Below are 26,515 nucleotides of genomic sequence, written 5' to 3'. Positions count from 1 at the left end.
TGTCTTTCTCTTGTTGTCTGTACCCCTCCCAGGAGCCCAGAATAGCTCTCCCACGTGGTGTGTTTTGCTGCTTCTGTGAGACCCCTTTGGTTTCCATCACCCCCTTTTCCCACTTCCCCAATAGAGGGATTCAGCAAGTTTAAAGTCAAAGGAAACCTGTCATTTTCAGCATAGCTGATAACATTTGCTCTAGTGAAACTCTGCTTGGTGTCTGCGTTGTGGGTGCATGAGAACAGTCTGTGCCCTGACGTCAGGCTGTTCTCTCCTTGTTTTCCCAGGAGGGTCCATCCTATTGGAGCGGTAGCCATGAGCCTGCTCCTCACCTGTGGGCTACAGCGTTTGCACACGATTTGAGAAAGCACTTCCTGGCAGAGCTTTGGGTGTCTTTCTGCCAGAGACAGCTAGTGAAGCGCTTTGGCGTGGTGTTGGTGTGCCTTCTGTGTGTGGTTTTCCTTCCTCCCTGTTCACATCCAGGTGTGCTGCGCTGTGGGAATGCCAGTCAGCCTGGCCACACCCCTGCGCTCTCACCCCAGGCTGAAGGGCCGCTTCTCTCCATAGGCTTCACGGGCGCAGTGAGGAAAGTGACCAGCAAGAATCCCTGCACAAACTCCTGACTTCCGGAGGACTGAGCGAGGATTTCAGCACCCCTTATCCTCCTCTCAGAGCTAATGTTATTGAAGCTATTAATGAGCTGCTAATAGAAATAGGTATGGATGGGTCTGAACTGCCCCATGAGGGGAGCTTCTTATGGGACGGGACTGATGGTTCCCGCTCCTCTTAGGTGGAAAGAAAACAGCAAGGATCTGGGGGGCTTAATCTGAAGGAACTAAGGAACTGAAGTCCTTGTGCTCCCAGGACTTAGTTTAAGGCCTCTTTGGCTTACAAAGACATGGCTGGAACAGTATGGGGGGCTGTTGGCTGGTGCTCTTGGTCTTTTGGGAAGTCTTGAGTTGAGTCCTCTGAAGAAGAGTATAAAAAATATGCCAAGGTTGGACTTAATCCCTATGCATGTATAACTTGACCCTTGTCACAAACCACTGTGATATGTTTTTCTTTTTCTGGGATCTCGTGATAGATCAGGTACCCAACTCTCCTTCTGAGGCCCAGGTTGCCCTGCCTCTCCTTTCCACGTGGTTCTAGTGCTATTGAACTGTAAAACCACTGAATTGCTGTCACTAGTTGTGTGGGCATGGTAGTTATCTGGACTAGTATTGACACAAGCCACTCCCCTTATGATGGAGTTTTCAATACCGCTATTTCTATGAGTAGATAGGGAGCATGGGGCATTCAAGGACCAGCTTCTTGGTCTCTCTCCACTGGTAAAAAGAATGGGAAGAAAATCTGCTCTTGCTCTACCACTGCTCATAGCATCGCTTTAGTGAAAAATGATCCTGTTGGAGGACAGCCCTAGCAGCACGAGTGCTGCTTTTCCATTCCCGGCTTCCTTCTGTTACAGAGGGCACCACTGATAACATTGCTATGCAGGCGCTGGAGCACATCCACTCCAATGAGGTGATCATGACCATTGGCTACTCGCGCACTGTTGAGGCCTTCCTGAAGGAAGCTGCCCGCAAGCGGAAGTTCCAGGTCATCGTGGCAGAGTGTGCGCCGTTCTGCCAGGTAAGGCCCAGGCTGGCTGGCTTCTCCAGGTGCTGTGTTGTCCCACATGTTCTTACTGAACTCTTGTCTCTGGAGGGAAGCTGAACATTATGGAGGTTCCTCTGCAGTGGGGAGACTGAAGACAGCTTGTTATCCTACCCCATGACCTTCAGTCGGAGGGCAGTATTTGTGCTCCATTGCTTGGTATTTTTGTCGTTCAGACAAGAACTGAGTGCTAATATCTCTACAACTGCAGTGCAGGAGCTATGTCCCAGGGGACCAATTGGATTCTCCCTCTTTTTAGGGTCATGAAATGGCTGTCCGACTATCTAAAGAGAACATTGAAACTACTGTCATGAGTGATGCAGCTATTTTTGCTGTCATGTCCCGAGTCAACAAGGTAAGGAGGGAGGAGGGAGTTCATGGCAGGTTTGGAGCTCAGGCCTCCCAAACCAGCTGCAGGTCCCAGCAGTGGTGGATGCGTTTCTTCACTGAAGACTCAAAATTGTAGTAGTCCCTATTTACACCTGGAGTGGACATTCAGTATGAAACCCTGAGTCAGTATGATGACTAGCTGCCTGGTGATAGGCTTTTCTGCCTTAGTGGCTAGCAGGCAGAGCAGCTAAAAGAAACAAAGACAGCACAGCCTCTAAAGATTAGCTTCATGTTAAAGAAGATGGAATAAAACCCAGCATTTCCAAAGGAGAGAAACTCCCTTTGTGTGGAAAGCAAGATGGGTGGTGAAGGGAATCACCAAAGTGTGTCTTTTCAAACAGACCTGTTCTGTACTTTTATAGAGATTAAGACTTGGCACCCTAAACTAAAAAAAAAAAAAAAAGTAGTTGTAACATAATAAAATGCAGCCACATAATTCTTACCTGTCTATTTTAAGCTGCTTTACATTATTCCCATTTTACAGCAAGGGAATTGTTACAGCCAGCAGTCAAGTTACTTGTACTATGCTTCTTTGCAAGCTTGTAGAACAGGAACACAGCCCCGTTTCTGCTTGGTGTTCCTTGCAGGAGAACATCCATTTGTCCTCTCAAGTTCTTTGTTCTGGCCTCACCATGCTGGAGCCATGCTCTTGTTAGAGAGGAATGTCTCAGTGCAGAGCCAGTGCCAGATGAAACAGATCAGGCATCCAGCTGCCTTGTAACTCCAGTCTTTGGCTGTTCTGACAAACTCCTCCTCCAGCTCATCCTGCAGGGTCCGAGCCAGGAAGTGTTCTTTCCAAAGTTTGCTGTGGAACACGCTATCTAATACTGATTTGCCTTTTAAGGTCATCATTGGTACAAAGACAATCCTGGCCAACGGTGCCCTGATTGCTGTGAGTGGGACTCACACTCTGGCGCTGGCAGCTAAACACCACTCCACTCCGCTCATCGTGTGTGCCCCCATGTTCAAGCTTTCACCACAGGTAAGTACAGCAGCTCTTCGGGACCGCACCTGCTCCACACAGAGATGGGGTGGTGATTTTATGCATGTGGAAGGTTAGGGTGGAGAGCACCACCTGTCCCAGCGCAAGGTTGGTAAATGAGCCATCTCCCCCATCTAGCCCTGTTACTTCAGACAGGACATCCTCACCCAAATATGGCACACCTCGGGATTTCCTTGAAGCACCCTCCTCTGCTACGTGTGCTGAGCAAGCAGTGCATTGGATCTAAGGATGTACACTGCTGCCTACTAGAGACTGACATCACCATACTTTTTCTTCAACCACAGCAGATTTCCATTTATACCTTTAGTATTGAAAGTACTTTCTCAGTATTGTCAGATGAAGTTGCAGAGTGAGGAAGTCACTTCTCTGCTCCAGTTCCCTAGGCTTTACAGAAGGGCAGCCAGGTCACAGAAGGCTCTAAAAGCTCTGAGGAGAAACCTTTCACCTGTAGATGTTACAGAGGTTCTACGCTATTAAACACTATTAAACAGATACAGTATCACCTGGCGAGTCTTCTTCCTCTGCTTGAGTTCCTTCCAGCACGCAGGATCTGTTTTCACTTCTATAATGAGGCAGTCTCTATTTCCCTGACCTTCCTGTACTCTTTCTCATTCAGTTCCCTAACGAAGAAGATTCCTTCCACAAATTTGTATCACCACAGGAAGTGCTGCCATTCACAGAAGGTACTGGATATTTATAATTTTTTTTTTTAAAAGGCTGGTCAGGCTGGTTCAGGCTATAATTTTCAGTTGGATTTTTTTGATAGCTCACATAAAATTTAAACATAAGACTGTCCTGTGACCCAAGACAGAAAATCCTTTCTTATTGTCTTAAGTAGAAAAAGTGCTGGGAACAATCCTATTCTGTATGTAATTTTCTATTACAGAAAATTATAGAAAAAGGATTTCCTTTGAACACTATCTTTGTACTTTTGCTCTGAAATAGTCATTTATTATTGGACTATAATAATGGTGTCAGGCAGGTGGCAGTTTCTTGTGGGACAGAGCAGATGCCCGACACCAAGAGTAGCTTCCTTTCCTTCCTACAACTCATGTTAACTTCTTGAAACTTCATTATGCAATCCACTTGTTGAAATCCAGTCTCTATCTCTGCAATGGGCTTCCCACACGAGTACTGTCTTTAGAAAGGCGTCATCTCACAAGCCCATTTTCAGATAGTAAAGTCTCTTTCAAAGCCCTGTTTCTATGTGATGAATTTTTGAAATGAAGACAACAGCTTTGGCACATGTTTTTGTTTTTGGTCTTCTGTGCTTTTGTTGAAATACTAACTTTAGCAGCATCAGGGTTCTTGCATTCTAATTACATACTGGCAGGTTTTCTGGCAATTAGTAAATCTACACCAGAGGGGATTTGGGGCTACTACCAGTAAAAACTACCAAAGGAGAATGCTGCCACTTATCCAAGATTGCTGTATACCAGTAATTTGGTTATATCAGTGAGGAAGTTGAGTGTCACAGTAAAGGATTCAGGATGACCCAGTACTGACTTTAGGGTGACATGTGCACAGCTCGTTTCTTCAGGGGCTCAGGAAGACATACAGAAGGCTAAATTTACTTTCTTTGAGTTGCTTTGTCTAATATTGCTGCTCTTCACTTTACAGGGGAGATCTTGGCAAAGATCAACGTGCACTGCCCAGTGTTTGACTATGTTCCTCCAGAACTCATTACTCTCTTCATTTCTAACATTGGGGGTAATGCGCCTTCCTACATCTACCGCCTCATGAGCGAGCTCTACCATCCAGATGACTATGAACTGTAATGCCGTGAAGGATGTCACTCCCCAGACTTCCCCTATCTTTCTCTTTAGAAAGAACAGCTAGTTAAAGTGTATGTATGTTCCAAAGATGCGTTGCTGTAGGGAATTTGTTCCGCACAATGTCTTTCCTACCCAAAAGCAACAGAAGGTTTTTGATTTGGCAGAGGGATTGATCCCTGTGCTGTGTTACAAGTCACATGGAACTGCTAACCCACTTTGATTTTGGAACAGCAAGGCATGGGTGTAACTCACTGGGGCAGCTAAGCTGTTACTTCAAAGTGTGCTGCAATAAAGGCTGTTTACAGTGATATCACTGTTAAGCTCATTTTCCATATACAGCTAATTTGTTTCTTTAACAAGCAGCAGTTTTACCAGTGTAGTGAGAGAGTTGCCTGTGCTTACGATGCAGCAGCAGGCTTTAAGGTGTGCTTTCACACGAGTGTGATAGCCACTGACAATTGTCTTCAAAATGGATTTTTTGGTAGAATTTTCTCACAATGTTTGGTGAGTTACTGAAATACAAACCAGCTTTTTCGTACAACACTGGAATGGAAATTCCATTCTTGATGAAAGGCAGACCTTCAGAAGTCCTGTCAGTTAGCTTGTCCACCTCCCTGTCAGAAGGAAAAGCTCTTGCTTTGCTTACTGTAGAATGAGGGTCTTTCCTCTCCTGAACTACTTGAGTGACAGTGATTATTCTCTTTGAATGGATATCGTCTCATTCAGAAAATTCTTGATTTTTTGTGAGGGGCAGCATGAAACTTAGAAATCTTATAACTCTCAGGCTCTTGCAGGTCAGATCACTTTCCATTAGTCCCTTTTACCAATGTATGGCAATACACTGCACCCCCAGTTAAGGCATCAAATGAGAATAGTTTCCACTCCTTGTTTTGATTTAGATTCATCAGATGTCAGTATCTATCTGATTTGGTTTGAAGTTGGATGTCTGTGATTAAAAAAAAGTTATCTTCTTTTACTGTTCTGAAATAAACTCTACTTCTTTACCTTAGACTGAGACACAGTCTGGAACCTGTAAAAGAAGTCTGCCTATTGTAAAAAATGCTGTGGGCTATTTAGTTATTTCTGTAGGGGTAAGGTTCTGTACCCTGAGAAGGTGGGGCTATGCTAGGATTTAGAAATCTCACTCAAGAATGCAAACTGCAGGAAGCTGGAGAAAACAGCAAGGTGTGTCATTCATTGCCTAGTTAAATAAAAAGAATGGTTTTTGATCTTAAGTTGGCCTATATATACTATGAAGCTGGTCGGTCCTCATTCCAACCACTGCCATGAGCCCAAGGAAATAGTTTAGTGTTAATTTTATTAATAAATACCTCCCCACTTTCCAAGCACTATAAAATACATTAATTAAAAGTCTCTCTTATACAGAATCATGCTGTGCTTGCAGAGAAAAAGCACTTTAGTACCTGTGAGTGGGCTGTAACTTTGTGCTTCCAATAGTCAAGCACTCCACAAAGTACAGGCTTAGAATGTAATTCCTTAATGTTGAAGATGCTTCTCCAGGCTACAAGGGTGGGCTCCTCCTGCTGCATGCTCCTGGCTGGTCTCTGCTTCTTACCTCCGTACTTGGAGCAGAACTTCAGTTACCACACTGGCTCAGAAACTTGGCTCCACACAAGGTATTGTCCAACAACAGGGGGACCTGCATCATACCAACACCCCTTCTAGGGGCTGCATGTTACAATCTTAACTTTTTTTGATCAGGGTCTTTTTTTCCCAAATAGGTGCCATGCTCGTGCCATCTTCCGCAGTCTCAACAAATTAGGTTTAGGCTGGAAGGAGAAAAATTAAGAAGCATTAAATCATAACTAAGTAAATTAACTTCAATGCCTCCATACTCTGCCCTACTACAGTCATTCCCAAGTGTTTTTAATATCTAATTAAAAGTCCCACCTGACTTTCAACAGAATCCCATTTCATAACAATATACCACAGTAAAAGCAAGAGGGAAGGAGTAATGATTTTAAAAAATTATTCAAGTGTTGATATTTCTTTGCACTTTTTTCCCTATTTTATAGCATCTTAAACTTTGGGGAAGTAGGCATTTGGTTAATTAGCATCTTTGCCACTAGTAGAATATCAGAATTTACATTTTTTCCAAGTTTTACACTTAAAAACTGCAAACACTTAAAAATATATGTTTAAGGACTAGTGGACTCCATTCAAGTCAATGTGACCATTCAAATGAAATATGGTAAGACCCTTGCTTAAGTGTTTGCAGGACAGAGGCTTCATGTTCTAAAGTTTTATTTTATGGGTAACAGCCATGTAAAAATTCAAGCAAGATACAGACAGTGGTGATAATTTCAAACTGGTCCATTGTAGGTCTAACATACACATACAGGACATGCCTCTGATAATCCAGAGTGTGGATTATCCTCTGATCTGAGTATCTGTGTTCCACACAGTACCTGCTTTTCCTGCTGTAGATGGTCTATGTCTGCAAGAGGCATCATGGAAGGTCTTCCATGAGCACACTGGAAGGGCAGCTGGCAAGATGACAAAGCTTCAATAAGCCTGCAGCTCTCCTCCAAAGTCAAACACTCATTAAATTTAATAGCTCCTGAAAAAAAGATACAAATTCTTGCACATGCTGCCAAAGAGAATTCAAACCACCCAGCAGACTTCCCTCCACAACTGTGGTTTTCAGAAAACCACATAAAACAAGGCCGCTCTGAAAGATTACCTGGGAGGCTCCAAAGGCAGCCCAGAGGCTGCAGCATGGCAGACTTAGGGCTTAGCTCAATTAACCAGCCTGCTGCATAAGGACCAGCTTTACATGGCCTAAACTTTCACCTAACCCAAGTCTGATGGATGGTAAGATCATTAGTTTTTGGCTTTTCAGACGATGTTGCAAGAGGCAAATGGGCTGCTTTTTTTCTTTTCTCTGTGTGTGTGTGATGTCTGAAGATGCAACCAGTTCACAAATCAAAAAGTATTAAACCAAGACGACAGCTAATATCAGTTCCATAGGCGTTGTTCTATGTGCCTGCCACTGACAGCCATCAGTTTCAAGACCAAATGCCAGCCCTGCCACTAAGTCCTTTCTCGCCAGTGAGCACTTAATGGCATCCAGAGGAAATCCAAGCAGAACATAAAGGAGTCATTTCAGAGGTGTTTGCAATCTTTAGCCTTCGCAGATGCACAAGACCATCTGCAATCTGCTTTTCAGCCACATGACTTTTTTAGATTTAAAAAAAAATATATATTGTCTGCCATTTGTAGAATGAAGTGGCGCTCTGTGAAAATAGACGCTTTTGTCTCACGTTTACCCTTTCAGCATAATCTTATAAATACTGTACATGGCACTGGAACTGCCACAAGAAGCTAGAGCCACTGCAGTCTACACCTGTAAGGTCTGCTCGTTTCCAGGTGCTGGAAAGCCATAGTCCCTTAGAAAATGTATATTCCTATTGTACTCCTTCCAAAAAATATGTAAAAGGTCATAGGTACACTTAAACTAGGACTTTTGATACTTAACATTAAATAAAAATGCTTCTTGAGAAGAGTCCCTCAGTCTTATTTCCTGCTTGCTTTCAAGCAGATGTGTAGAGACAGAAAAGTTTAAAAAAAAAAAAAATAAAAAAGAATGAAAGAAAAATAAAAGTATAGTTTCCCTACCATGACAGGCCTGGGAAGCTAACACCTTCAGAAACGTCAGAGGCAGTGTCCCTCGTGCTCCTCTTCCTGTGGTCTGCACTAGCTAAAAGTAGTAAGGGAATATCATCTTACTTTCCGTTTAATATGAGAAAAAGGAAGAACTGTAACACAAAGGAAACTAAAACAGAAAATCTAATGGATTATCTAATCCACTTCTCTCATTTGAGGCTTAACACAATCCCTTTGGCTCATGCAGTAACCTTTGCATTATTATAGTCAACATTAGAAGCACACAGCAACTCACCTCAACTTGTTCTTGAATAAGTTCCTGGAAAGAAAAAGGTCATATTATCAGTTGCTATTTCATAGAATCATAGAATGGTTCTCCCTTTCATTGCCCATACCCTGCTTTGTCCATATCTGTGTATAATTTATTGTGTTAACTGCCAGAACCAGGAAAAATGATGCTGTTGCTAATACATTGACCACAGTGTGGAAGATCTAGATGCAAATCCTGACCTCTCACAAGTGTCTCACCAGACTTTCTACTATCTCTCTGCATCAGTTTCCTATTTGTAGAATGGGTATAATGGAACTCTTATACCTCAGAGTGCAATTAATGTGTTATCTTTGAATAACTGGCCTTTCTTCTTTGGATAATACTCCAAGTGGATTTCATTTCTGATTTCTAAAAATGCAATAAATGCATAATCAATCATGAGTAGGAGCTACCAGTCCTAATTAAAATAAAAAGGACTGCAAAACAGATCTGCCAAAATGCTCACAAGATCTTGAGGCATCAGCTAAGAGTGAGTGCTTGTGAAGCACAGACCTGGTCCCCTCCTCTGCCACTTTCAGTACTCTTGGCTCACAAATCACACCAGGAGAGTGCATTTTGAGTTCTTCCCGATTATAGCAAGGTTGGAAAGGAAAATTTAATCAGATAAATAATCTTCTCTGTTTCTTCTTTTCCTATCAAGAGAGATGTATGGCAAGACTGGACTGATTCACAATGGCTCTGAATATGGTATTCCAGAAACATTTTTTAAGGAGTCCTTCGAGCAGTTACGATTGTGGAGAATTGTTTATGATGGAAACTGCAAGTAATCAGTTCAGCAATTTCTCCCTCAAACTGCAGAACATCTGGAACAGCAGCTTTTAGAAAGCTGCACTGCCCATGTAGAGATTTCATGAAAACAACTTTAAATCCTGACAATATTTGTCTCAGCAATATTAATAATTTTACTGTTCATTCAAGCATTCAAGAGCAGTAATCTGTTGAAACATCTGCACTTATATACTATTTTTCTTAGCTTCTCCACTAGTCCACATCTGAAACAGTCTACTATTGTTTCTGCTATAGTTCAGGGACTATTTAGCTTCTAAAAGGGAAGGCAGCCACATTTGCCAATGGACTTCACTGTCTCCCTCACAACAGAGATACTGTAATACCCTGGGCCATTAACACAGAACAAGACCTAGTATCATCATTTCACCCATATCCACAGCTGACCTCCACAATGCTTCTAGTGACAGGTTGTCTTCTCCGTCGTAACTCAGTGGCTTCTCTTTCTATAAAACACAGTGGCACTTTCCTCACTAGAATCAAGGAGCTGTTGGTCTCAGAAAATGATAATTCAAGACCTAAGTCCTCCAAATTTTTGTAACAGCATCTAAGGAAAAAAAATACCAGAAGTGAGACATCAACCACAGTAGCTATGTCTCCACAGCATACATAAATATTTCTGTAGTCCCCATATATATGTTTCTTCCTGCAAGTTTCCAATCTCAAAATCCATGCATCATGAAATTCCAAGTAATTTTGCCCTTTCAGCCTACATTCAGACATGTTTTTTCACTCTAATCAACTGTGCATATTTCATGTTCCACAACCACAAGATCTAAGAGTTCCTGTATTATGTGGAGAGATGCTTTATTTCTACATTTATAACTCTATAATTTCTAAAGATGCATGAGTTGTCTGGTTCAACACACAAACACTCATATACTCAAATTATGCAACATAAAGACTCCTTTAAATCTAACTTGAAAAATTGTGATTTCAATTGACACATAATAGCAAATACTTACAATGAAAAAATACTGTAAGAAATCTATGCTGGTTTAATAACTTTATGTCCCATTAAGCAAAGAGAAGCCAGGAAAGAACAACATCTAGTTAATCTGACATATGTTGTCCTGTGGATGGAAAAGTACACATAAAACAGGACTTCACAGTCAGATGAGAACTTGTCTTCAAAATGAAAACAACTGCAACAATATATAATTTATTTTATTAGCTCAAGGAATATTCACTTAAAACAAAGGTGGTGAAGGTCAATTTTAGAAAATAGATTATTTGAACAAAAAAGAATCTAATCTAAATTTACTAAAAGCAGTCATGAGAATAATGCAATTATTAGCCTCCATATGGAAATGACTTGTGTAATTCTACCCCAAAAAAGATATGTATAGCCTCCAGCAAGAGCAGGGAAAGACAGAAAAGCCCATTGTGATGAAATGACAGAATCCAAGCAGCTATTTAAGTCAATCAGGCCTTTTTTTTTTTTTTTTTTTAAGAGAAAAAAAAAAAAAAGGAAGTTCAAGAGAGTCAACAGAACAATGCATTACTACAAAGCTTAGTAGACAAATAACAGAATCAAAGCTGCAGGTGAACCAGAGGTCCAGCCGAACTATTATTAAATAGCATGCATAGCTGAAGAGAAAGGTCTTTTAGGGAAGTTAATTTATTTCATTACATCAAACTTTACCACAGAACACAGTCAGACATCAAAAATAACAACAGAATTTATATTTTTACATAGTACTTTTAATTCGTAACCTTTTAGTAAGGATAGTCTCAGAGTGAGTATAAAGAGACGAACAGCCAATACTGATAAATTACAGAGCAACACAATAAAAGCACCAGTAAGCCAGCACCAGTATATACCAGCACCAGTAAGCTTATCGAATCAATTATCCTAAGTGGTAACTGAAAATCACACCTGGCATCCCACTGTGCTGGATAATTTAACCAGTGTCCTTAAAAGAAAACCCTGCCTCTGATTTACTTCATCTTACTGATTTTTGTAGTATGTTTGTCACATAACTGATGAAGAAAAGTAGCCCACAGAATTTATTTGGTCTTTCAAAAAGCCTTTGATGCCATCTCTTAAAAGTGGCTAGAAAGGCAAATGCAAAATGTTGTCATCGACAGAGAAGTAACATTTGTCATGATTTAGAGACTATGGAAAAAAGGTACGCTGGCAACAGTTGGTCAGTGTTTACCATGACAAGCGTCCTGATCTGTATCTTCATAATTGTTTACTAATGACAATAGTGGAAAAGAAGGGGCATGGTCAAGAAAGCAAATTTGTAGAAAACACACAATTATTTAGGTTAGCTGAGACTAAAGAAGATACTGAATTCAATCAGAACTTAAAACAAGTAGAAAAATTATTAATGAAATCAGTAGGATAAATGAAAAAGGTAAAATGAAAAATGGACATAAAAACTGAATTAACTGCTCCTAAAGACAAATAAATGCAAATTATGAGGAATAAATTGATCTATTTGTACATTTTGTTGGCTTCTACGTAAATAATAAAAAATTAAAAAACCCCACAACTCTGTTCATTGTCATGACCTTTCAATAAACAAGAAGTTTATGCAAGCAGCAGTAGGCAAAAAAGCAGACAAATTATCAGGTGTGGATATAATAGATAGAAAATATGGGCACAACTGCAAAGCTACTGTACAAATCAATGGGATACCCACACCTGGTATATTGTATTCAATTCTGGCCATTCAGTCTCAAAAGTAGATATATCAAAAATGGAAGACAAAGATGAGTGCAAAAATAGTTCAAAGTTGAACAAGAGGCATTACAAATATTGTGATATTAGCAAGAACATCATTAAGAGGTGGGAACAACAAAGGCATCCAAATATGACTGAACTACAAACAGCACTGGTTATGTCCTCATATTTTTCCCTAAGGCAGATAGAACATAATACTGCTTAACACCTTCCTTTGGAATTTCTGGTATTGGCCGTTGTCATGAAAGAGTTACCAAACAGACACAGCAGTGATACTGTTATGATTGCAATACACCCAAAAAGGGCTTTACACTAAACAAGTGCATCCCTGTAACAGGCAACAATCTTAACAAGGAGTGACTTAAAAGATGTCAAGTTTGCCACGGGCATCACAAAAAAGAGCAGTTTGAGAATAATGAGTTAGTCCTGTGAATGCTAAGCTAGAACTGCACCTGAAAATGAAGAACAACGCAGGGAAAAAAAAACACAGATTAATGTGGCAGATGACAGACAGGGATTTGGGGGAAAAATGATTAGTGTCCAATAGGTCTGCAATAGTTCAACAAATTTGTATCTAGACACTTGTAGTACAAAAGTTAAATACCCTAATAGTAGCTAGGCCACTGTTCTGAAACATTTGGGAAACTGTGTTCATTAGTTACTCTTGGCAGGCACCTAGGATGAAGGAATGCATTTTTGAAGGATTCACAATACAAACTTTCCAAACCCCATCCTGCTCTTCTCTAACTGCCAGGGACTAGATCGACACTATGGGCACTGCACTCCAGTGTGCACTCCCAAATCCTGAGCCCCAGATGGTAGGATCTGTTGGAGACTGCTTTGTCACTCTCCTGGCCCACAGAGGACAGTTTACTTTTCCAGGGAAACCAGAGCACGTTGCAGAGGCACAGAGATGGCACACCGCAGGGTTTTGTCTTGAGATGTTGTAATGACGTGCCTGAGAAACGCACCTATTTTCCTCAGCACATATATTGCCAACTGGTCTTGGCTCAGGAAATAATCAACAGCTTCTTTACTAAGCTTCATGGCAACCTAGCAATACATAGAGACCTTCCTGTTTAACAGAGCCGTCCCCAAAAGCTTAGAGCTATTGGCCATTACTAACCGTAGAAGTCTTCTTTGTTCTTCTGTAACTTCAATCTCCAAAGGGGGAGAGATGGAGGAGGACAGTAATTTCTTCTTGCCGCATGCTGCAGCTTCCTTCTCATAGGAATCTGTAAATGCATCATTTATAAGTATCCTCTCTTAGAATATTTACACAGGCATTACCCTTAATGACCCTATGGTTTGGCATGTAATCCTCTGTTTGGATTAAAAAGTGACCACAGAATGACTTCTCCTGAAACTTATGGAGTACTGAGAATGTCACAAACCCGACATCTAGTCTCTGGGGAAGGGTTGGTTAATGCCACTTTGTTTTTTCCCACCAGTTCCAAAAAAGAGTCACCCTAAATAGCAAAAAAAACTACTTATATATTTAGTCCAACTCATAGAGAACAATTTTTCCACAGAAAAGTCTGATATAAATGGCAATAAAATACTATTCATTAAACATTTCTCCCTTCAGTCTTTAACTTTTTTCAGCACCTGACCAAAAGGAGCAGAGTTCCTGGAACCCTCTCTGCAGGAACTGCACAGTATTTATTGATGAATGAGAAGGTCAATGATTTTTAAGTACTTGATGGATGGCTATTCTGCTTTTTAACACTCAAACCAATGGCTAATGAGCTTACAGAGAAGACCATTATCCCTCTGCAAACAGTTTCAGATTGTGGAAATTTTAGGCTTTAAGCACACTGTTCAGCTAAAAAGGAACCAAATGAACTGTGCTCTTTACTCTGCATCCCATGCCTTGTTCTTCACAGCATAACCACATAATCTTATTGATGTTGTTCTATTTCGTCTTCATTGTTTTCCCTATCAGCCTTCCTGCTCTTTCATTATGTCAGGACTATTTTAGTTTGATACTTCTGTGGGTAGCAAGTATATATTCTATTTTTGGAAACACTGTAACAATTTCCAGCTGCCAATACTACTATGCTACAGATACTGAACATCCGCACTCTCCTGGAGATCAGGATAAGGATGATAAAGGAACATCCTATTGGTTCCATACATCCCAGATTTATCTTTATGATAAATTAGCAAGCTTGTTTGTCCTTTTCTGTGCACTGTTTATGCTTCTTCATATGACCATCTGAATCCTCACCTGCAATAAGCTGCTCCAAGCGGATTCGTTCATGAGCTGCATGTTGGTCCACCAAAATCAAGAGGTTTCCATCTAAAAATGTACCACAAGAGATGAGAAATAGGCAACTTTGTACCAGATAAATGCACAGCCTGGGAAGAATGACCACTCTCTACAGGTCACATTTAGAAGATAACTATCAGCCAGTTTTACAGAAATAAAGTGAGGAGCCAGCTGTGCTGGCAGAACATAAAGTCACTACAGAACGGAAATTTAGTGATCCAAATTGGCATTTAAATTAAGGTAATTAGACTGCATCAGAAACTGTTGTCTACTGACATCTTCATCTAACTTCAGAATGGGAGCTGAGGTCAACCACAAACTGTTAACAGTGTCTTAAAAATGTTACTTAAAAACTACTGGTTTTGAATGCCTTTTTTGTACAGCTTCAGCAAGCTTCAACAATGAATATGTCCAGACACTGTGAACAGAGTCTGAAAGATGTTAGTAATTTGAGTACAATCTATTTTTATAACATTAATCTGAAGGCAGTAGGAACATTCAACAACGTCCAAAATAAAGATAAAGAAGATCCAGGACATTTCAAGTGAAGACTAACATTTTCCTCTACTCACAATATCATCCCAAAGCAAGAAAAGAATAGCAACAGGACAGCATTCCCTCTGCAGTGTAACTGCACTCGACAGCTACCTCAACTTCATGTTAATAACCACTCTTACCTGCCTTTTTATCCATGTCATTCCTAGTGTTGATTAAACAAGCGATAAATTTATTGTCCACTTGCTGAAGAACCTGTAAGATACTCAGAAAAATCATTACCCAGTGGTAAAATGATTTTTAAAATGAAGGTAAACAAAAAAGACAATGACCAAAATGGATCAAGCGCAACAAATAGCTAGTAGGATGATTAGGGGAGTAGAAACCACATATTTTCTAATCCCAAAGGCTTAAAGAATTTGGCCTAGCAAAACTGAGACTGGGAATGTATATAATTATTCTTTATAAATACAGTGGGAGGCTAAATACAGAAAGGCAGAAATTATTTAAGCTAAAAGACAATACTGGCAGAAGGTCAAATGACCATAAATTGGTCATGAAACAGTTTAGTTTGGAACTAAGAGAAAGTTTCAAAATATCAAAGAAAATAATTCTGTATCTTTTTTTTTTTTTTTTCAAAGAGAGTCATAAGGGCAAGAGGTCTAATTGTTTGAAGGTGGAGCTGGAAAGTTACAGAATGGATAAAATGCTCATGTAGAAGCCTCCTTGAGTTGGGAATTAAAACTTTGCACAGCAGCTCTGAGTATTTGATTTGCTGATATCGCCAAAAGAGAATGTAAACAACCTTTTGTAACCTGCTCTGTGTTTAAGGACTTGTGCTGGTCATTTGTAGGAGCCAGGAAGCTTTTTTTTTTTCACCTTATTTTCTGATGTAGAATTTGCCTCTTACTTGATTCCACTTTCCCCTCAAGCATCAGAATCAACCAGAGCTACAGGGAATACTGAGCAGGGATGCACAATGCTTTCAGTATCTTATTGTTAGCTTTAAATTAACAGATGTGGTGTTAGGGAAGAATTTCTCCCCAAGTCACACAGACAGAGCTCACTCTTGAATTCTGTCTAAGAACATGTGCCTTGTTCACCTCCCAGATAAAAATGAATAGATGATCCTATTTCATTGCAGGCGTGCAAGACATTAATGATTCTTTTTATTCTTTTCCTGTGGCATGATGCAACATTTTGTGCTTTTGGTCTTTTCTACAGAGATTCTCAAAATTGCTATAGGGCATTGAAGGCAGTATTTAGCTTCTTCGTGGATGGAAGTGGTAATTTCTTCTACCTTTACCTTCTTAAAAAAATACAAGGGAAAACATTAGACAGGTAAAGTTAATCACAGAACCACTCAGTGAGTTTTAAAAAACAGTTCTTATTATGAAGAGTGAACAGAAAAATAGTACCTTCCATTTTCCCGTTTTCCTCTCCTGTCTTTTTGAAACATAATCTGTTCACTGTAATAATTTTATTTGCTCCTGTTATTCTTGCACATACAACACAAGTAAGGGAATGGGATCTCCACTTGTCCCTGGAGATCAACATTACTGTGCCCCACACAGTCAGAACCTGCAATCTCAAAGTCAGCAACCTTATTGCAAGAGAATAATGCTAATTGGGCCTGTAAGCCTTTTGTCATTGGGATGTAAGAGAGGGAAAGAATCCACTTTGGCATTTTTATCCAGGCAAACCATTAAAGAATGTCAGTTGAAGCCATACATTTACATTAGTTTTTAAGCTAACATTCAAAACATTTGATAAAGAAACACTAAAACAGTTAAACTTGATGCTATGACCCCATTTTTAAGAATCACTTTTCAGAAGAGACATAAATCTTAAAGTGAAATTTCAAGTCTTTCCACTAAATCTAGGATTTGCTTTTGAAACCACTCTGCTGAAGAATTACATTTCTGAGGTCGGTAAGAATGGAAGATACAGGAGACAGATTTCAGAGGAATATGAACTAAGCAAATGCCTTCAATAAATATAAAAAAATGCCCATTGAAATATCATTTAGTTAACAGTGTTTCTAAAAGCAGCAGTAACAAGGGTGCCTCTTGATTTGATTTAACCATACAGTCAAGGAATTTTAGAGTCACTTGCAGACAGCTGATTAACCATGAGATGATGCTAAGATCTGGCATGACATATGTGTCTGCCAGGATCACACAAGAATTCTGTTTGTGTTTGTGAAAACTAGGGATATGAACTATTTCCCTGGATACCTCTTTCCCACCAGGCAGAAACATCAGCAAATCCCATCAGCTGAGTGGGCATTTGGGGGTGAAAACTAGAAATGGATCATATTGTACCTGCATTGAATGAACCATGTCTCTGGTGAAACGATAAGGATACAAAATATTGTGAATTTTCACAGCCAGATTATCAGCCTGACTGCTGGTCACATCAATGGCAATCTGTAAAAACAGAATTATAGATCAAGCAGGCAATAAAGGATATGGCAAAAACCCCAAACACACACAAAATACCCCAAATAAATCAGCTTTAAGAAAAACTGGAAGTAACTCTGTATTTTGACAAACCAAGCTTTCTACATAAGAACAGCACTAGCTAAAGATATCATCCAGCAATCCTTCTGCTTCCATCCTCATATACTTTCCCATCTGGATATTACCTGCTAACTTCAATGCGTTCAGCTGATTTCAAGTACAGATCGGAAAACCTGAAGTTAATTATCAGCCTACATGAGCTCTCAATGTATTGCATTACAAAAGATGTATTACCCTGAAATGAGTCTGAAGGAACAGAACTGTTCCTTTTCAGAAACTCACCAGCAGGTGGTTTGCTAGTCCATCCCTATTGTTTGCAGGTGGCAATGGTTACATACATATGTTTACACACACACAACATGATGATTAAAGATAATGCTACCTCATGACAACAAAGGAAGTTTTTCTAAAAGCTCCAACATTGTTTCCTCTCACATGCTATAATCCTGCCAGGCTATAAAACCAATTATAGTAAAATACACTTTTAAGGTCCATTGCATCCCAGAGAAGAAAGCTGGGTTATTTCTGTCCACAAAGAGGACAGACACTGTATTACAATTTTGCCATCCTTTAACTTTTAAGATTACTATCTCTGTAAAGACAGCTTATAATAATGTTTTGCTTTTGAAATGAAGTAAGGCAGAAGATTAGCCCGATACCTGCTTCTCTGAATAAAACCACAACAATGACTTACATATAAACAGTCTATAAAAACAGATAACCACCTGGCCTATAGTCTAATATATCACCGAATAACTTATATGCAATGGTTACCATATTTGCAATTTTGGCTCCCATGTCAGAAAATAACCGAAGGCTAAACTGACTTCTATTTTAGCATGAGATGTGAGGTAATACTTACCTCCGGGCAGGGAACAAAAACAGGATTATCCCATTCTGAAAGCAATGACTGGAGAGACTCCCCTTCAGCATCTAGGAAGGAACACATAGACAGTGACCACCACCATCCATCAATAGAAGGTGCATTGGGTACCTCTACCTTACACAAGAATTTTTTTTCCCATCATAAAAAAGGGAGAATGTAGAAATAAATAATGAAATGTGAGACTGGGCTTCTCTATTATCTGCTTTAACTAGGAAGGACACTGTGCAGATTTCTGACTCCTGAACACGCTGCAGCACAATTCAACAGGCCCTGGAAATGGGGGGGGGGGGGGGGGAGGAGGGAAAGAAAGACATGTTTAGCTACCCACTCCCTCTGGACAATGCCACATACCAAAAAGATGATTTAATCCGAGGATTGAAGCTATTTTTCACATTCCAAGGTTGGAACAAGTACAAAGAAGGGAGTAGGTAATTATTCTTTAAACTACTGACATAATTCAACAAAGAACTGGGTATTTCATCCTGTAAATAAGTATCCCCTAACCTGCCTTCAACCCTAGCAGATTTTTTTTTTCCAGTTCTAGATTTGAGATGACTCACACAGTCCCATTGTTAACAGACCTTGAGTAATTCTGGGTTCCTGTTGGGACATCTGGGAGAATTCTTTTGATTTTTTTTTTAATTTTATTTTTATTTAACCACAGAACACTGTGTCCTGGAAAGCTGGCCCTACCTCTCAGATCCTGGCTTGCTAGAGTCTTCTCTTTTCGAGGTTTAGGAAGGAAGGGTAGCACAATCTCACTTCTAAAGGGATGGCACCTGAACTGAATCCCTAAATACAATATAAATTTACTGCTGCAGATTCAACAGCATGCAAAGTTACAAAAGTTATACAATTATTATATTATCATAAATGAGCGTGTGCTTATTGCTGTACAAATTAGAGTATCCCACAGATTTTGCAGTCTAACATTGAGAAATAACAGCACATACATAAAAAGCTGAGAATTATCAGACACACTTGCATCAGGAAATGTATTCTTTAAAAATATTGTCTGTGGCTTCTGCAAGACTGTCCTTAAAAACTGGCTGCTGCTTTAATCACATAAGAATTATTTCCAGAATTAGTGCAATCAGAAGTGTTATCCCCAAAGGAAAGAGGAAGCATATAGTAAAGTCTGTCAGATACCAAAACACTTTTGACTTCCCTCTGTTAATGTGTGGCAAAACTGTCAGTCTATCACCACTCCTATCAATACATAATACTGCTATCAGGAACTTGTGAAACTGAAAACTACAAGTCAGTGAGACCATCTGAGATCTCAGAGTAAGCCTAACAACATGCTCCTACCCACCCAGAAATGATTTAATGATATTACAAACCTGCACTGTTATCAAGATTATTAAGAAAAGTGGCTCAGATTTCCAGCACAGTGGTAAACATTTCACCCTTCCTTTGGTACAATTCATACTTCTATTCTTTGTGAAATAATAATTAATTAATATAGTTCCTTTCTACTATGAAATTAAGGGTGTGCATTCAGGAAAAGTGGCAGAGTGATAACGTCAAAGAAAACCAGCTGTGTGCTGATAAGCTCAGTTTGAAAAGGCTCTATGAGATCCTAGGCCAGTCCATAGGCTCCTGACTGTTGGCTCCATTCCAGTAAGGAACAATGATGGTCCTACCCCAGGGACCACGAATCCTTTCAAGAATCCAAACTGGCAGCCCAGCACGGGAGAGTAACTCAGCATCACAAAACCCAGAGGACAAGATGGCCTAATACGGTTCCTGGTAAACTGGCAAATTGAAGAATGCTAGGTAATTCAGACTTTGACAGAACTTTTGTAGCTATTATAATTGAAAGATACTATCCCTTCAAGTTCACAGAAGCATCTATCGTCTATGTGAACAGAAGTCCAGTATTTTACACATAGAATCATAAAAAAAGATTCATTTCCCTGCTTCTTGCTGCAGAGAAAACCCTTGCTCAGGACATACATTTTTCATAAAGCCAGGATCTTCTTGCCCAAAGGCCAGTGAGAATTCAGAGCTGACAGAAATATTAATATGATTTTTCTGACAAGTAACATCAGAAAAGGTGCTGATTCCAGTTCAGCTGAGATGTTAACCTCCTACAAATGCACAGCATTAGATTATTCAAAAAGACATCTGATGGCAAAATGAAGCTTGACAAATTTTCCTGTAGCAATCAGTTTAATTGGTACAAAGAAGCTTGAGTCTAACCTACAAAAGTTGGCATTTCCGTTGTGCATGTGGCGTGTGACTGGAAAAAACAGCAGATGACCACTGCTGTCATGGAAAAGAGGATATGGATTATTCTCACCTCCTTCCACCTACCACCAACCAGTGTAATTTCCCTCGGTTTGTGTATGAGATGCTGTTCTTAATAAATCACGGGTTTCCAAAATCCTAAATCAACACGATGGAGTTACTGACACTACTCTAAAAGGCAAAATGAAAGCATAAGCAGCAAGCGAATAAATTATTCCACTCCTGGGTCTTAACAGCAGCCCAAAACAGTGCTCAACATCAAGCGACATGAATGCTGTGTTAGGACACATTATCCCTATGGGTAAAAAGAATTAATATCCTTTGCTTGAAAAACATGTGAAAGACCATGTTTGTTGAACTTTTAAAATCTAAGATCTATAGGGTCTGTCCAGAGTCCAAACACCTTGTGAAGGTTTGGAAGGTCTGACCTTCAACCTCAGAAAAGCAAAAAAGCTGCAGCAGATATCTCACCAAAGAAAAACACCACTGACAGAGTTAAGAAAGAGTGGCACCATTGATATGATGGAGAGTAACACCAATGGTGAGGCTAAAGAAGAAGATAAAAAGATGCAGCACAATATATGTCTTCAAAGACTGCAGACTATACATAATCTGAAAGCATAAGGGTATGTGAATTACTATCTTCATAAATATGAATGCACTATCCAAACATTTTGGACAGATGGTTACATTCCACATCTCTGTGCTTTGTCTGGCTATTAAACAGCACTATGGGCAACCAAGATTGGTAAACCACTGAAATTAAAAGTGTAAGTCAAGGAGTCTAGATTTGTGCTTGCAAGTAATTTTACTTAAGAAAAACTGAGATGTTATTCTCCTTGTAACAAATTTACTTCAGTGGAACACAACAGATATTAAGAATTAGTGGCATCAATTATTATTCTTAAAAGGGAATAGCTTAACAACCAAAACACCTACTGCACCAAGTGTTTCTATGACTGGTGATAAAGAAGGAAGTAACACACAAAAATGGAACAAACCAGAGGCTATCATGACTGATGAGACAAATATTTCACAGAACTATCCAGAGAGAAGTCCAAACTACTTTTTCAAAACAAATTATACAGGAGAAAATACGGTCTACATAAAATCTGCCTGTAGACAGACTGAGGAACAACTTTGAACAAAGATATATCCATGGAAGGGAAAACTATCAAAGACATTATTCTGCCAAGCCAGATCAATGAAGACTCATGAACACCACACCATTGAAAACCCAGTACAATGTAGGGTCCTGTCTCCCTTGGAAAAGCTCCATCATCAAACCACCAACAATGCTGTACAGCATCTCCTACAAAGCTAAGTATGAAGCAACAGCCTTCCAAAATCTGCAGAGACTACACATTCTCAAAGAAAAAGTTAGATTTTTGCTCATTTTTCAAGAGTTGTTTGAAATTTTGCATGCAGCTAGGACAAAATGTTAAAAGCCACAAAATTTTTCTAAGACAAAATTTTCTAGGACATTTAAGTGTCCCTCACTTTATATATGACAACAATTATACATAACTGATCACAGTAAATGTCCTGATGCACAGGCAGCTGCCTGTTTATTGACAAGGTGTTGATGTTTCTTTTTACTGTTTTATTAAAAACTATTTTTTAATATCTTGAATGTTAATGTGTTACTGTCTCCATAATCTCCAACACTTTCCTGTTTTCCATGCAGCTATTACAAGTAAGGCAGTGGATCTTTCAGTATAAACTGTCAGGTGCTGTCAGCAAGATATTTTATGCACTTAGCAGAACACAGTTTTCCTCATCCCATTTGTACAACAACCACCACCACCCCTCTTACCATTCTCAGAGACAACATTCACAGCCATTGTTGTTATATCTTGAACGCAGGCAGCCTTGGAGGAGTGCCATAGGTGCTCAGTCCAGTTGCTGTATTGATGTATATTGTCTTACCCGATGAAACATCAAAATCTTGCAGCCAGTCAGAACAACATAGATCATTCCTGGGATCACCTGTGCTTGTGTTGTCTGCAGAGAACTGCAAGTTACTTGGGAAGGTCACATGGGGAACCTCAGTATCTTTCAAATTTTGTTCTGAGGATTCATCAAGCATACTTTTATCTTTACACATGATGTTAGTACAATCCTTTTTAGCCGGTAATGATGAAACACTGCTTGAAGAGACTGTGTACACCCCTTCTATGTTGCTGAGGGGTGATTGGCTGACAGTACTTTTCATGGGCTTTGCTCTTGTACCATCTAACTGCGAGCACGCATCCCCCTTGGAAATGCTGTAATTACATTCCTTCACTTTTTCCACTGACGATTTATGTGTTTGACAAGCATTGTACAAAAAATCATTATTTGAAGATTCAACACCAAAACAGTAGTCCTCTTTTCTACTTGAATCTGTTTGAAATTGTTCATCAAATTGTTCTACTTCTTTGTGGTCACTTCTTATTCTGGACAGTCTGGATGATAATGACCCTGGAGATCTTTTAAAACTGATATTTTTTTTATTAATCTGAGAGTAATCAGACAATGTCAAAGGACTCTGACAAAGGGCATGTTTGTCCTGTGAAGTTTCTCCACTGCAGAATAAAGTCTCTTCCATTCGGCTACTATTCTTAGAATATGTATCTTCCAAACTTGGAGTTTCACCAGTACTCACACTGCCATGGTTGTCATTCTCATTCTTTGAAAAGTCACAATTAGCTTGTGAATTAAAAACCAGGAGACCAAATTCACTCTGCTCTGACAATGATGTTGGTAGCGTGCGCTTGTCTTTCCCATAATATCTCCTGAACTTTTCTAATGAACCCAGCTGCATGGATAAGCTCAGCTTCTTAGAGGACTGAGATCTTGGCACAGCTATTTGTCTTCTAGTGCTTTTTATAACTTTATTGTAAAGAATACTTGAAGAAGTTGCCAGCGGCAATTCTGTAACATTTGATGTCTCATAATGTCTTTTACTGGTGGCAATAGGCATAGCTATCCCCTTATTCATCTGATTTGGCAAAGTTTTGTTCTCTAACCACTCATTACCATCAGCCACGCATACTTCTCTGGTGTAAGGAGGTGTATATTCTTTATTTGTATCACTGGAAATATCCTTAGCATTTATGGACTGAATTGAAAAATTCACTTTATGGCCAAAAATATCCTTGACATTGACAGGGCCACGTCTACACTGCATGTTCAATGCAAGATTTGTTTCTGTTTGTTCACGTTCACGTGGGGGCTCATTTTGCATAACATGTGTTAGGAGGCCTGTAGGGCACAATTTTAATTGCACTGAACTATCAGCCCCTCTTCCAGCGTTATCTATCACTTCAGCTGTTTCCCCGTCTCCTCCTCTTGCATTACACAGTCTCATCAATGAACTTCCAGAAACAGTTTCTGGTTCCACTGATGTTTCAGTAGGGTCTTCTCTCTCAGATGGCAATTGAATAACATTGTTATTTAAGATACAGACTGTATTGCTTTTCTGTACTACTTTGCCTTGCTGGGTTCCCCCATCTTTTTTGTAATTCTCTGCACAATGCCGCAGCTCACCACAAACGTCTATTTTTCTTGCTTCTGATCTGGCCCCTCCACTAAATGAGAAATGAAGATCTTCTGAAGGTTTCAGAGCAGTATCAGATGCTTTTTGTGAACTGTTGGTGTCTTTTGGCTCCTGCTCTGAGATATTTGATATAATGAAATCAGAAGCTGTGTCATCTTTGCTGGGCAATGGAATCCCCACTTTGTTGCTTCTACATTGATCAGATGGTTCAGCAATCTTCTGATTTGGGGCAATTTCAGTTTCCTGTAGATTTTTATTTGACTCTATAAGATTCAAAGATTTTTCTCCAGAAATGGATTTCCTTTTGACATCTTTTGATTGCAAGCTACACATTTCGTAGGAATCCACAATATCATCACACGCTTTCTTAAAACTATCTTGGATGCTCTTCTCGTCAGAGAGTAAGGGCTTCAGAACTGGAGCATCACACAAACAAAATTCATTATTGTCATTAAATTCTCTGATGTCCTCACTACATGGTTCAATAAATAAATGTTCTTTTTTCAAAAATATTTTCACTCCTTCCTCTATGCAAGTTAGAAGAACATCCCAGTTCTGGAACTCAATTAGAGTTTTTGCCGGTTCCAGACACACATCATAGTCACTGTACGCACAGGTCACATTCAGAATAAAGATCCCGTACAACTCTGGGCCACAACGATGGCGACCAGGACTTGAACTAGCCAGTCTGCTCGCTGGGCCACCTTTTGCCTTGCAAATGACACTTTCTTTTCTTAATAAAAAATCTATTAGTTTATGCAATCTTGTCTTTAAAACAAGTCTTCTATTCACATACAAGAACTGCATATTCTTGTTGTAATGTCCTTCAATACTGATATAACCACTTAACTCAAATCCCCCAGACTTATGATTTATTTCTCGTAACTTCTGGGATTTGCCCAGTCCATAAATTTGACAAAACCGAGAGTACACATCTCTTGTCTTAGGGAGCTGAATCACCATAGAACAAGAGGCGTCATTCCTTAATGAAAGTGAAACTGAGGGATGCATCAGCGAAACAGCCTCTACCTTCTGTCTCACTCTCTCAAATTCCAATGCAGGATCCATACACTTTCTCCTCACTGGTAACTGATGGAACAAATTACACACGGTGACTGTAGTTCCACCACTTGGTCTGCTCAATTCAGCTTCACAGGCTTCCAGTGCTTGCCCATTGTGAAATAGTTTCACAAACGTTTTTGCTGTCCGACTGGTCTTAGATGAAACTTCCACTATGCTGGCCATGTTGGCTATGCTTGCCACAGCCTCCCCTCTAAAGCCATAGAACATCAGGTTCTCCAAGTCTCCCACTGAATTGCACTTGCTGGTGAAGTATCGCTTTCCCATTGCATTTAAGTCCTCTCTCCCCATCCCAGAGCCGTTGTCCACCACCTGGATCTTAAAAGCTTCCAAATCCACCCTGATAGCTACACACGTTGCTTTGGCATCGATACTGTTGAGGACAAGCTCCTCAACACACTGCCCCAGTGAGTTGATAGTCACTCCAGAACGCAGCCTGGCTCGCACATCTTCTGCCAAAAATTTGATCATGTCAAAATCAGATAGATGAGAAATTTCAGAAAGTGCAGGGAGCTCGCTCCTCCATGTGCCTTAAAGCAACTCCCTGGGTGGAGAAAAAAAAAAAAAAAAAAAAGTCCTGAAAAACTTTCATTTATTCCAATTTTCCCTCATAAATATAATTTTGTTAGTTTTCCTGTTATCAGAGGCTTTTTCTGTGATTACTTTCCTGCTCAGGCTTTCACTACACATCGTTGGTGCCTTCAGGGTAAATGGCCAGAATCTGAGTCTATGCTCCTTACTAACAACATATGTGATTGCCAGATTTAACACACCGAAACCAAACTCCAACCACGATAAGGCTAAACTCAAATGACCTGCAAACAAAAGGCCTCTGCTTTCCTTTGTATCAAAAATATATAGAAGGTATCACCAAGAAGCAAGCACAGAGCTGCCTTCCTGTTGTTTTTAGCTCGATCTCCTCACATAAATTCACAATGCCCCATTCTGGCAAAAAAGCACCTGCTGTAATTCATCCAATAAAGGAATAAAGCAAACTTGGGAATGGGTGTGTGACACTGATTTAGCTGTTTATGTAAAAGAGAACCCACTATTTTCCAGCCCTGCCCTTGACGACCACTGCTTTCTTACTGGTCTTGGAGGGGACACCTCCGCACCCCTCCCGCGGAGCTCCCCAAGCAGCTCTGCAAGCGCTGCTCGGCCTCTCTGGGCACCTCCTGGTGCCCCGTACGTGACGGGTACGCGGGCGCTCCCCGGCCC

At 40.0% G+C, this 26,515-nt stretch overlaps 2 protein-coding genes across 2 annotated transcripts; one reads left to right on the top strand and one right to left on the bottom strand.

Annotated features, from left to right (window-relative positions):
- Positions 1 to 558: 558 nt before the first annotated feature.
- Positions 559 to 5,134, top strand: EIF2B2 (eukaryotic translation initiation factor 2B, subunit 2 beta, 39kDa; the record flags this gene model as incomplete). The annotated part of the gene is made up of 6 exons (XM_010082668.1): positions 559 to 707; positions 1,457 to 1,620; positions 1,904 to 1,999; positions 2,879 to 3,016; positions 3,654 to 3,720; positions 4,658 to 5,134. Coding segments are annotated over 6 exons (772 nt in total), but the record flags the coding sequence as incomplete, so codon positions are not given.
- Positions 5,135 to 6,530: 1,396 nt separating this feature from the next.
- On the bottom strand, positions 6,531 to 25,768 carry MLH3 (mutL homolog 3). Its single transcript, XM_010081564.1, is given in 13 exon segments — positions 6,531 to 6,602; positions 7,242 to 7,393; positions 8,452 to 8,533; positions 8,735 to 8,758; positions 9,944 to 10,103; positions 13,375 to 13,483; positions 14,479 to 14,550; positions 15,198 to 15,270; positions 17,340 to 17,444; positions 18,400 to 18,470; positions 19,117 to 19,215; positions 22,493 to 22,549; positions 22,552 to 25,768. Coding segments are annotated over 13 exon segments (4,293 nt in total).
- Between the last annotated feature and the right edge of the window lie 747 nt (positions 25,769 to 26,515).

The sequence above is a fragment of the Pterocles gutturalis genome, unplaced genomic scaffold (genome assembly GCF_000699245.1).
Source record: "Pterocles gutturalis isolate BGI_N339 unplaced genomic scaffold, ASM69924v1 scaffold1491, whole genome shotgun sequence".
Lineage (NCBI taxonomy): Eukaryota > Metazoa > Chordata > Aves > Pterocliformes > Pteroclidae > Pterocles > Pterocles gutturalis.
This window is presented reverse-complemented; position numbering and strand designations above follow the sequence as displayed.